This window comes from Mya arenaria, chromosome 3, assembly GCF_026914265.1.
Source record: "Mya arenaria isolate MELC-2E11 chromosome 3, ASM2691426v1".
NCBI classification, from domain to species: Eukaryota; Metazoa; Mollusca; class Bivalvia; order Myida; family Myidae; genus Mya; species Mya arenaria.
The window spans coordinates 61975785-61987339 of record NC_069124.1 but is presented as its reverse complement, the minus strand read 5'-3'; the positions used below and the strand labels follow the sequence as shown (position 1 = coordinate 61987339).

The following is an 11555-nucleotide window of genomic DNA, read 5'->3' as shown; positions in this document are numbered from 1 at the left end:
ACTTTTTTACTTTTACTACAAATATTTTTAAAAGTACATATATCAAAAAAAAACAACAGACAATAAAATATTAGGTATCTGCACATATAATACACTTATTCTGAAACTGATTACGGACGCTTGATTTTTGTATGTTCTTTGTACAGGCAACACAAGAAGTCAGACATCATGGTACATGAATTATGCTGATAAACAAAGAGATCCACCCATTTTATACACATTTTTACAAAGGCTGAAATCACGGTCATTACATTGTCAAAATAGTGACATAGGCTGATATAAATTAAATTGTATAAATAGTTACAAAGGCTTATATCACGGTCATGAGATTGTACACATAGTTACATAGACTAATTTCACGGTCATACGAATGTACACATAGTTACATAGACTGATGTCATAGTCCACACATTGAACACGCAACTATTCAGTAAGTTGATATTTCGGCCCATATGTGTAAAGACATTCACAGAGGTCAGACGTCGCATCGATATGTTATCGGACCCAAGTGTATGGTTGGATGTCCCCAGCCCGTTTTTAGATGGGCGGAAGGAACTTGTCCATTTCCATTAGAGACATGACTTCCTCCTCAGTAATCACTGAAATTAAAGAGTAAGCCACATTAATAAAATGCAACATTAAATGTATCTTGTCACAACGATATACACACTTCTTTGCTTGGTCAGCTAGTATTTGAGTTTATAAACGTCTGTCCTAGCCTGAAGGATGCACAATGGCTTGCCCCTGACCCCCTCCCCCCCCCCCCTCCCCCGTGTGACTAAATGTCTACACGCGCCTAAAGGCATCATTAGCTATATCCCCTGTCACCTCTGTGGGAATAAACCTCTAACTTCGGCTCTAACCTGCGATATGCCTTTCCCTGTTACACCCCGCTTGACTAAACGGCCGCACCTATAGGCTGCATTATGCTTTTCCACTGTCACTCCCCGCGTGCCTTAACGTCTTCCCGAGCCTGGAGGCTGCATAATGCCTTTCCCCTATCACGCAACCGCCGTCCTAGACGTCTGCCAGCACCTATAGGCTGCATTATGCCTTTACCTTGTCACACACCCGCGTGCCTAAACTTCTCCACACGCCTATAGGCTGCATTATGCCTAGTGCCTAAACGTATGCCCGCGCCTAAAGGCTGAAATCTTGTCACCGCATTTGCGGTATTTTGTATCTGCCTGGGAGCAGATTCACATTTCAAAAAATGCCGCAAAAGATGGGATACATGGTAAAAGACTATCCGACTAAAGTTTTACTGATTAAAGTATTACTTGTGGTATTTAATATTAAAATTTTAAATCAAATATTTGAACAAAGAGAAAAACGTTGTTTTTTTACCAAGCTCACAAATACGGTGTTGTATACTTACTTTCTCTCTCAATATCGTACTTCTCGTTATCAATTTCACATTTATTCTCCTTCAGGAATATCTTCATGCTAAAATATAAAAGTAGTTAGTCGGTAAAATTAAATATAAGCCCACTGATTCTTACAATCAAGTATGCCATTGTAGTAAAGTAAAAGGAGTTTTCCGAAATAAAAAACCTATTTGAAAGCGAGATCCACAATATGATAATACACAATATGATAATACAATTGAATATTTAATTGCATTTACAAATATTTGATAGTTGTAGTTAATATCACGGACCATGTTGAAGTGAAAAAGAAGTAAACATGCCTATAACATCAGAGAAGACAAGGAGAGAACCAGTCTATAAAAAAGCTGTAGCGCACGGTGGCGGGCGGAAGTTGTTACCTCTTTCCTTTGTACTGGATGAGCGCCTTCTCTTGGCTAGTTTGCAGTTTCGCCTCCAGCTCCTCAACCGCCTCCCGGGTCAGAGGCCGCCACATCGACTGCCGGTCACGCCACTTCCACCAGGGCTGCTTGGCTACGCACGAGGAAAAAAGGAAGAATAAACACAAAATTCAATTATTTTCTCACATTCAAGTATACCAAGAGATTCTATATTTTTTTTATAAATTATATATAATTTTGTCTGAATCTAAATTCCTTAATAATATAAACTCGGCAAGAAAGTCATGCGAACACGCGTTTAAATAGAGCTATCGCCGTTTCAAAACAAGAATTTATTAGTCACAAGTTTTATACTTTTTCTGGAAGAGGTAGACTATTACCTACAAAATAGGAGTATGTGAAATACAATTCGTTATTATCTTAGAATATTAAACACACATTTGATATGGGTCAAACGATTAAGATTTTACCAGGGTTTTGATGTTATTTGGAGATTACATTTTATTTTGACATAGATTTGATAACGTAAATATTTAAACCGAAGCGCCAAATATGAAATACGACGTCATTCATTGGCGTGACGTAGGTATGGTTTATGCAGTGTTTCCTTAGGTGTAATGCAAGCAGTAGCGAAGGTACTCAATTGAGCACTAATTGTTCAAAATTTTAAACGTCGTCATGTCAACGGCGCCATGAAAACATAGCATGGTGCCCCTCATTCTTAACAATGTGTTGTGTTGTCAAATCATTCAATTCACCTAATTGCGTCATTAGTTCTAGTAACGTTTACTTTAAATTGGATTTAAGAGAGAGATAATTTATGATCTTTCATGTCTTACCCCTATGAGCTTAAGGGGAATGTCGATAAATTCTTGAAAAATATCTGAACTTGTAAAATATCTGGACTTCTAATATACACATATTACATGTCGTCCAGTACATACATAAAATTTTGAAAACTCTGTACTTTTGGTAATGTTGTATTCTAGTTTTCATTTTATTCAGCCATTTGAGTTGAAATAATTTTAACATGTTTTAATGCATGAAGATGCATTTATACTCATTATATGATGAACAAAACCATAAAGAAACGGACACAGTGCAATGTAAGAAAGCTTACGTTCATATAAAAAGAACAGGCAAATGGATTTGAGTTCAACAGATATATTAATGTAATCACGGTTGACAGACATCAAGGATATTGAACATCCCTTTTATAGTAGTATCGTTTGTACAAAGCACAGAACCAAACTCAATTTTAATTTGACATTTACCGATTTATCAGGGTTATTTCAGTTCTCTCCGGATAGTTCACCCTTCTACCCGATATGCCTTCGGTAAACATACCAGTATATATGAACTACTATTTTATCAGACTACATGGGTGAATTTATTTGCATCTGCAAATTTTCGAGGTACAGTATGCGACTTACGGACGTCATCCTGTTGCGCCGCCGCCTGGTCCACCGCCTGGTCGTCCACTTCAAACTGGGGCGGCTCGTCCGTTCTAGAAACAACACGGACGTATTAGCGGCAGTGCATGGCAGCGTCAGTACGGACTTGCGTGTTTTGAGTTCGACATAATGTGTTGAATTTATACAATATTTTTTACTTCTTATACTTCAGTAAACGAGTTATATTGTGTGGTGGGTTTTTCAGTTTAAGTGAATACAAATTGCACGAATCTCCTGCAGAAACGGAATATTGCAGTGACATACTTGGTTATGCTTAAATACTTACACAACAACATCAAACTTGCCCTCGGTCCCGAACCGGTAGGAATCTATAACCCTGGCTGGCCAGCGCACCTAGAAGAAACAACAGTCATGCATACATTTTAAGCATGCTCAACTTAAAACTAGAGATAAGTCCATGTTCTAGTCATGATCAAGGTGAAGGACCCTGAAGAAGCAGGAACACTAGACAGAAATGCAATAAACCGATTTATCTGACTACTATCATTTATCCGCATGTAACCTATAGTAATCATAGTAAACGTGTTACCATGACATATCTGGCGCGCTGTTTTCTGATGACCACGCCCACCTTGCCTGCCCCTCCGTCCTCGTTCTTCCGCTTCCAATCAGGACCTAAAACAAAAACAAAATGAAATGTATAAACATTTATTTCATTATACTATTGAAAGGGAATTTCACGCTTATACTTGTGAATTATACATGTATTGAAATGACATTACTCAAACTAGAGTTTGGAATCTTTGAACGCCATCGAAAGTTAAAATACTTTCGATGTAATTCAAGCTTTTTTACAAAGACGACGACACAGCTGAGGGAGCTGAAATACGCAAACCCACCCGCAAAACTACGCGGGATATGTCCTGGGCAAAACAAACAGGTTGAAGGTTATATATCTACAACTCTTACCTCTCTTGACGGGGCAGCCGACCTCTAAATGTCCCTGGGGTACGGACCGGGGTGCAGCGCCTGTCACCACGTCCCATTTATCCTCGAGCCCCATACGGTACATCCCAATGTATTCGTTGTCGAACATCACAAGCGCAACTTCTACATACAAAGGAAACAAACGAAACCCAGCGATTAAGAAATGTCAATGATTATTTCAGTTCATATCAAAACAATTCATAGTAAACAAGATTTGCACCATTTATGCTTTAAGTAATTAAAAATACAACTGCTTTACCAACAAAAACGGAATGATATTTACAGTAAGGACGTGTTGATTCTTTTACTTTTTAAAAAAAACAACAATGCGATACTCTTTCAGGAAGAAGATACCGAATACATTGATATTAATAAAGAACAGTATAGTTATCAAGCACCCCCCCCCCCGGTGATAAGCACACATTAACTTACTTTCTCTGACGTGTGCGATTATCGTTCCCGGCTGCCCGCCATCCGTATTGTCGAAGTTCCAGTCTTGGCCCCGGCTGACGCGTGTGCCAAGTGGCGGAAGTGAAGCATCCTCCTCAAAGCCGAACTGCTCGAGGCTGCGGGTGGGCTTCCAGGGCGGCATGTCCTCCTCCCCCGGGGGACACAATCGTGGCTGTTGGGAAAGTATGAATACGTTAGTGTACACCAAGTTAAGTTAGAAGAACAGAAACAGATACTAGAAACGTTTACAAATACATTCAATATTGGTTCGGCGGCATTTTGACAGTCTGATTCTAATCTATAACCACAAGCATGAACACGAAGACATTAACACCGATCATGCGCTTGTAATTAATCCTTTTTATTTTATTTGATAGATGACAAGAGCAAGTTGTTCCATGACATCAATGTCGCTGGAGAAACAACACCTGATCTTGTGTTTCAATGAAGAGGTCTTAAATTAATATTGAAAGTACATGTACATTTATTGATTTAAGACTGCGAAACAGAATATTATGCTATTTGAGTTTTTCAATACTAACCTTATTTCTGTATGTTACCTGCGGTTCCTAAAACCATTCTTCGCAAATCTAATCTGCGCTACTGTATCTATATATGTCTTATGCGTTTTATATCAAGGGTCAAGTAAGTGATTGTTATTTTGTTCTAGAGGAAATTAAAAGTAGTTTAATGTAAACATCTCATATCATGAGCAAAATGAGAAAGGAATGAAAATACAAGTCGCCGCCTTCTAGCCAGCGACTTATAAACTATGTTACCGGTGGAGCAGGAGGCGCCTCCAGTTCCTCGTCAATGACCACCATATCTCCCCCGGTTCCGAGGCACGCCTCCAACGCGTGGTTCACTGCCACCTGAAACCGAACATTCACAAGTTCTGCTTGAAAGGAGTTGGGTATGTAAGGTTATCTGTTGCCAGTCATCGGCAGTTACGTGTTAAAGAAAACATTTACTCTATGACGATTTATACAAACTTTAAACAGAAAAAGGGGGCTGGAGATACATACTTCAGTGCCTTTCATTCAGGATCCTATGATATTTTCATCAGCTAATAGAATTGTTCAGTTGAATTATTTCCTAGGCCTAGAATAATTTATGAAATTGCTCACAAAAACAACCATTTAATTGAAACTTCCCTATGTCGTGGTATATTTCGATAACGCCTATAATCGCCGGTATATATCATAATTCTTTTTAAACACAACTAAGGCTCCTGGCCCTATACCTTGTCCCTGTCCTTACAGCCGGCAAGCGGCATCACGTCCTCCAGGATCTCCTCGTACGAGCGCTCTTGGTCGCTGCTCACAGAGGCCGCGTACTCCTCAAACGTCAGAGATATAACCGCCTGGCATGGACAACATTTGGTAGACAACATACCGGTATTTATAACGTAGCCAAAATTTCAGTAATTTAACAATGAACATTTCTGAATGATAATGATTATTTTCTTTTGAAATGCGAAATATTTGTCTCAACATATGCACTACTAATACTAGTATATTTACATTGAGTGTTACTTCGGCGTGTAATACTTAATGGGTAATTGTAATATCTTACATTGTATCTCAAGAAGTTGCCGGCGGTGTATGCATCCCTTTCTGAAATAAGTTCCCCGCCCGCCGAGCTTGTGGCCATCTCCTGGGCGACAGATACGTTCCCGTCCGGACCGACGGGCACACAGTACAGTCCAAGGCCCTGGCGCTTGTAGACCTGGGACAGCTGTATCAACTGTTTCTGTATCTGGGATGTAAAATAGGCGAGTTCTTTTTAACCTTTAGAATCAAGACTAAATTATATATTTGTAACTACAATCTGAAATATGCCACTGTTTTTCACAATGACCCATAAATTACGACATCAAAAGTACAGTCGATGATGGGATAGAAGCAACACTGTCTATTTTTGTCCTTAGACACATTAATTATCATGCATGTATATATCTGTTTGACAAGTTAATCTGCTCCGACCTTAATGCGTGCGTTGCTATCGGCAAAGTCGTGGTCTTCGAATGGCGCCCGGTCGTCGGTGGCGTTGAAGTCGGAGATGACGACGACGCGAGGATGAAGGACAACCTCCGCGCCCAGTCGGACGCTCCGGCCTGCAACCACAAAACATAGTGAGTGTATAATTGTGAGTGTATATTTAATTGTAAAGGTAAAACGTTTTAAAATGTCGTTATTTCATCAACATCATATAACGTTTATAAAAGGATTAATTCATTTTGTAGTATTATCAAATATGATTTCATCACTGAAACGCATTTTTATGTTTGCAGCGAGGCTATGCAGTGATCATATAATTCAAAAGGCATCTTAAACGTGAAATTTAGTAGATTGTTTTAGATCAATCCCCCACCATTTAGCTCAACGTAGCTCAGCGCCAGTGTCAATGCTGTCATCAGAGGGGTTTTTCCCTCGGCCTGAAGTTGTTCTGGAAATAGAGTGAACATATTAACAATAACTCGTTTGCTTTTGTAAATTATTTAGAAAGTAGTAAATACTTAAGAATACTGATCGTGTATGCTGACTCACATGCCTAGGGAATACTCATTACAATATTTAAAGACGAAGGCTTAGTTTACTTACGTGTAGAACTTTTTGAACGCCTCCGATAACTGCACAAACTTGCAAATATGATTTAGTGTATTTATGCGTTTTGTGCACAGGATTTCAACAGCACCATTTATTTTATATCCATTCATGCTCGTGAAAAGGTAACCATTACCCATGAGTTGCCCGAGTTGTGCCTGACTTCCGGCGGTGAACTGCTGCATGATTCCGGTGGTGCCGCCACATATGATGACCGCCAGCCGCTCCTGTAGTCTCAGGTCGCGCTCCGTCCGCTCAAGACCTGCACAAGCACGGACGAACAAGTAGTCATAGTGGACCGCATGGATTATGCAGTTGGTACTTATACGTTAAATGTGGTTTGTGTCGCAAAGAGCCCGCCTTACCTACAGCTGGTTTGTATTGTATACAATTAAAAACTGATTCAGAAGGTCTTTAATAAACCTTTAATAGGGTTTTCTGATGACATCATCCGGCCCATTAACGGTTATTGTATGCAGTCCAATGGAATGTCAATAATTAGAGCTTAAAACAACAATTCTATACGACAAATAGCAAAATAAGAAATTTGAACCTGACTCATACCGTCAATGAAGGCGGCGACGAAGAGTTTGAGGGCGGCTAACGGCTGGCCGACCATGCTGGCAGAGACGTCCAGCACGAGGACCGTATCCAGGGCGGGTGGACTCGCAGAAACCCGACCTTCCACTGAAGGGGGAAATGTGATATAGTACCGATATTTGTGTATTTAAATGCGGATGTGTCCTTTTGACAGTTGATTATAGATATTTACGCTGATACTGAAATAGTTATCTTCTCTAACAGTAATAAACATTAACATGCCTAATATACGGAACGTCTAAGAAACAATCAGGCAGGCACCGTATGTATTTGCTCTAATAAGGACTGTTTCTGACTGATGGAACTACTTGTATACTCACTCCTGGCGGCGGAGGACACCGCTGCTATCGTGGACTTATTCACGTCCATGGTAAGCGCCTTCATAAGATTGACGAAATCTTTCTCCTGTGGGAGCTGTTTTTTGAATAGACGCATTTCCGGCAACGCCTCGACAAAAACGTCTGTCCGTTTCAAAATGTAAAACAGTTAAACAGTTAAAAGATCATGCACTGATATAATAAAAGCCAAAATACAAAATAATTTAATGATTAAATATGGTCTGTTTCTTTTTTTTTAATTATATGAAATAGATCAAGGCTTTTAACATACCACACAGCTGTTTGTTCCTTATTCTGAAATGCATAAAGATGGAAATTACTGTCTGGATTATCATTAATCCAGGTATATTTTTATATATTGATTAGAAAGAATATTCTTACTGTCTTTATTATACTAACCATGAAACAGAATTACTAGACGAATAAGAACATATTGTTTGATTATAAACCGAATATGTTATATATACCCTTTCGGTTTAGGTTTGGAGACATTACGCGGTGGGTCTGCGTTCAGGATGGGAGGCGACTGGCGGCCGGCCTTCGGCTTGCGCGGTTTAGACGTCACCGGGAGTAGCGTCTGTGACAGATAGTCTTTGCTGCGAGCGCCTATAGGCTCACGGGAACCCGAAGAAAGGGAATTCAAGGCGCCCTGAAGAGACTCGAGGCGATGTAGAGCAGTTTCTTGAAATTGGCGAAGCTCCAGAGTCAACTGTTTCAAAGTCTCGCGCTGGGAAGCCTGCTCTTGGTTAATTTTCACCAGACATTCGATCATCGTCTGCTGATAGTCATTTCCGGCGGACGTCACTGACATCATGCTGCTTCCTCGTGACGTCATGGAGGTAACTAGGCGTCTTTATAGGCAACTACATATAATTGATAATAATAATAATAATAATAATAATAATAATAATAATAATAATAATAATAATAATAATAATAATTATTGGAACTGAGTAATAAAATTTGACTTGGTAAACAACGAAGCGTAAAACCCCTACAAACTTTGTTTCTGGAATATTCTACAAACAGAATGAATGCATGCTTTGAATTTGGAAACCCGGAAATATATACTAAACCATTGTCCTAGTACCTGGACACAATTGAGACTTAGAAATTGTGTTTCATTCACGTTATACATGTGACATATAGACATTGAAACCGAAAAGAATCAAACATAAACGGCATTATGTCCAGCAATGTTACAGTGTGTCTAATATATTTACACAGCATATAAAAAGTTACAGGTTAAAGGGTGTTTTTTTCTGAAGTAAAGAAAGGCACTAGTCCAAATAATTGTATGTTGACGGATTTTTTTTAGATTTTTGATATGGCAAATCCTTCACGTACAAATTGTTTAGTATCAAAAGTGGGTAGTTGTTCCGATCAGGATTCCGGGTTAAAGCATATAGCGTCTATAAAATATCTTAAAAACAAGAAATATTACCAGATAATGTTATTTTATATCAGTCTTAAAATCGTCAATAGTGGACCTGCATCCGTTCAACTATATCCGTACTTTAAACTCAAACGTCGTTGATGATCAATTGGGAAACACAGGTGTCACAAAAATCCTGTCAAATTTTCGTGTTTGACTATGTAATATTATATCAAAAGTACTTAAACAACTGCATTTTCCCAATTAGCTAAAAATAGAAAAATGAGGAACCCAAAGAGGAAAAATATCCAATGTACTTCCTTGTCACTGTTTCGCGATATAATACGTAACACTTAATGAAACCCACCAGGGAAACATTTCATAAAATATACAAATGATATAAGCAGTTTTTCCCTAAACAATCGAATTTAACTGATTGGAGCTTTTTTTTAAAACTAGCCTAAAAAGACCACTGATTGTGTCCCTACTACATTAATCTGAGGGATTATGGTCTAATGGAACTCTTGGAAAACACTTACAATAGTATTTTTATATACCCTGACACATGAGTTATAATTTGAACGCATTCCAATAAGAGAACAACAAATATTTTTTTTCTTTTGATTAACCTATTCCGTCAAATGGTCCAGACTTAAAAATTATAGTTACTCTCAGGAATGTTTTATATACCTATAGAGTTACTCCGCAAAATGATATATGATCATTTATAAGTTAATATGCAGGCTTAAAGGGACACGCTCATGATTTTACACCTCTTTTTCTGGCCATGCATATGAAAACCCTTATTATTATTATTAATATCATAACAATTTTACACTTTGATACCCGGAAATCGCGGAAAAAATGCATTTTAATTATATGAAAATATTCTGCTTTTAGTGGGGTGCGAACCCACGCCGGAACATTTAAGGAAAAAACTGACAATAAAACCTAACGCCCTCGATGAAATTCCCATTTTAAAACTGAACTATTTTCTCCAATTGGAATTTTCCATTTACCAAATATTCCAATTGGAATTTTCCAATGTTCATAATTTTCTCACCTTGAATGTGGGAATCTTCTAATTAAACGGATATACATGTTAACCTTTAAGCCTTTAGTTGAATAGCGTTACTAGCGCTATTTGAAATCGCGGACTAAAAAGACAATATTTATGCATATATCAAAATATGTTGAAAGGTTTCAGCCGTCAGTTACTTTTTGTTTTAACAATCCTAATGATTTGCAAAACCTTTTCGTATTACAAAAAGTGCATACCACAAAAACATGAGCGAGTCCCTTAAAGTTCATGGGCATTGAAAGCATTGCCAATTACGTAATGAAACACCATCTATGAACTAAGATTGGTAAAATATCAGCAAACTACAAACGAAACATTTTAATATTTTTTAAGTTTAACAAGTCAGAAGAAACACACTCACTTATAAAAAGTAATATACATACCCGGCCCTAGTCCAGGTTAGAACTATATTCTAGACTGAGTGGTCAGTTGTTTAGCAGTTTGGTCGGAATCGAGCAGTCTTTGATAATAAATAAATCCAATTATATCATGATAATACAGTCATGTATTGATTATGCAAGCTTGTTGTTGGCTATCCGAGCTGACACTGAATTCGTTTTGTCATCGAAACCGAAAGTGCTCGATTGAAAAACGAAAGTAGGTACATCCGCTAGAACATCAACCGGAACACCTCGGTCACGTTAGCTATCAATCGTAACAACTCGGCCATCTCCGGCAAGCTTCGAGATAGACCTCGTAAATAGTAGTAAGGATATACGAAAGTGCGATGCGGCTGCCGGCGATTAACACCGTTTTCAATCCGCGTAAAGAAGGCCCATTGTAACAACAAGGAAATGGATTGTGTTAAATTAAATGTGCTTGTTTAAGAGAAAATATTTATTGTAACCTCAAAAAATGTTCGTTTTATGAATATTTAGATGTTTCCTTATAGTTGAAGCACTCTATTTCCTCTAGAAAAATCGTGAGCACACAGA

General features: G+C 38.3%; 1 protein-coding gene across 2 annotated transcripts; it reads right to left on the bottom strand.

The window, feature by feature from the left end:
• LOC128225611 (uncharacterized) lies at positions 1–11234 on the bottom strand. Of its 2 annotated transcripts, none has more exons than XM_052935502.1 (19): positions 11004–11234; positions 8632–9027; positions 8436–8458; positions 8147–8287; positions 7791–7913; positions 7363–7488; positions 6994–7068; positions 6606–6736; positions 6196–6378; positions 5864–5983; positions 5400–5492; positions 4603–4792; positions 4153–4293; positions 3773–3858; positions 3509–3576; positions 3202–3275; positions 1769–1901; positions 1379–1446; positions 1–599 (listed from the first exon to the last, which is right to left on the bottom strand). In XM_052935502.1, the coding sequence occupies exons 2-19, from the start codon at positions 8997–8999 to the stop codon at positions 538–540; spliced, it is 2205 nt and encodes a 734-aa protein (XP_052791462.1). In that variant the 5' UTR covers positions 9000–9027; positions 11004–11234; the 3' UTR covers positions 1–537. The 2 variants fall into 2 exon arrangements, with proteins under 2 accessions (XP_052791462.1, XP_052791463.1); XM_052935503.1 differs by lacking the exon at positions 11004–11234 and adding an exon at positions 9609–9774.
• Positions 11235–11555: the final 321 nt, after the last annotated feature.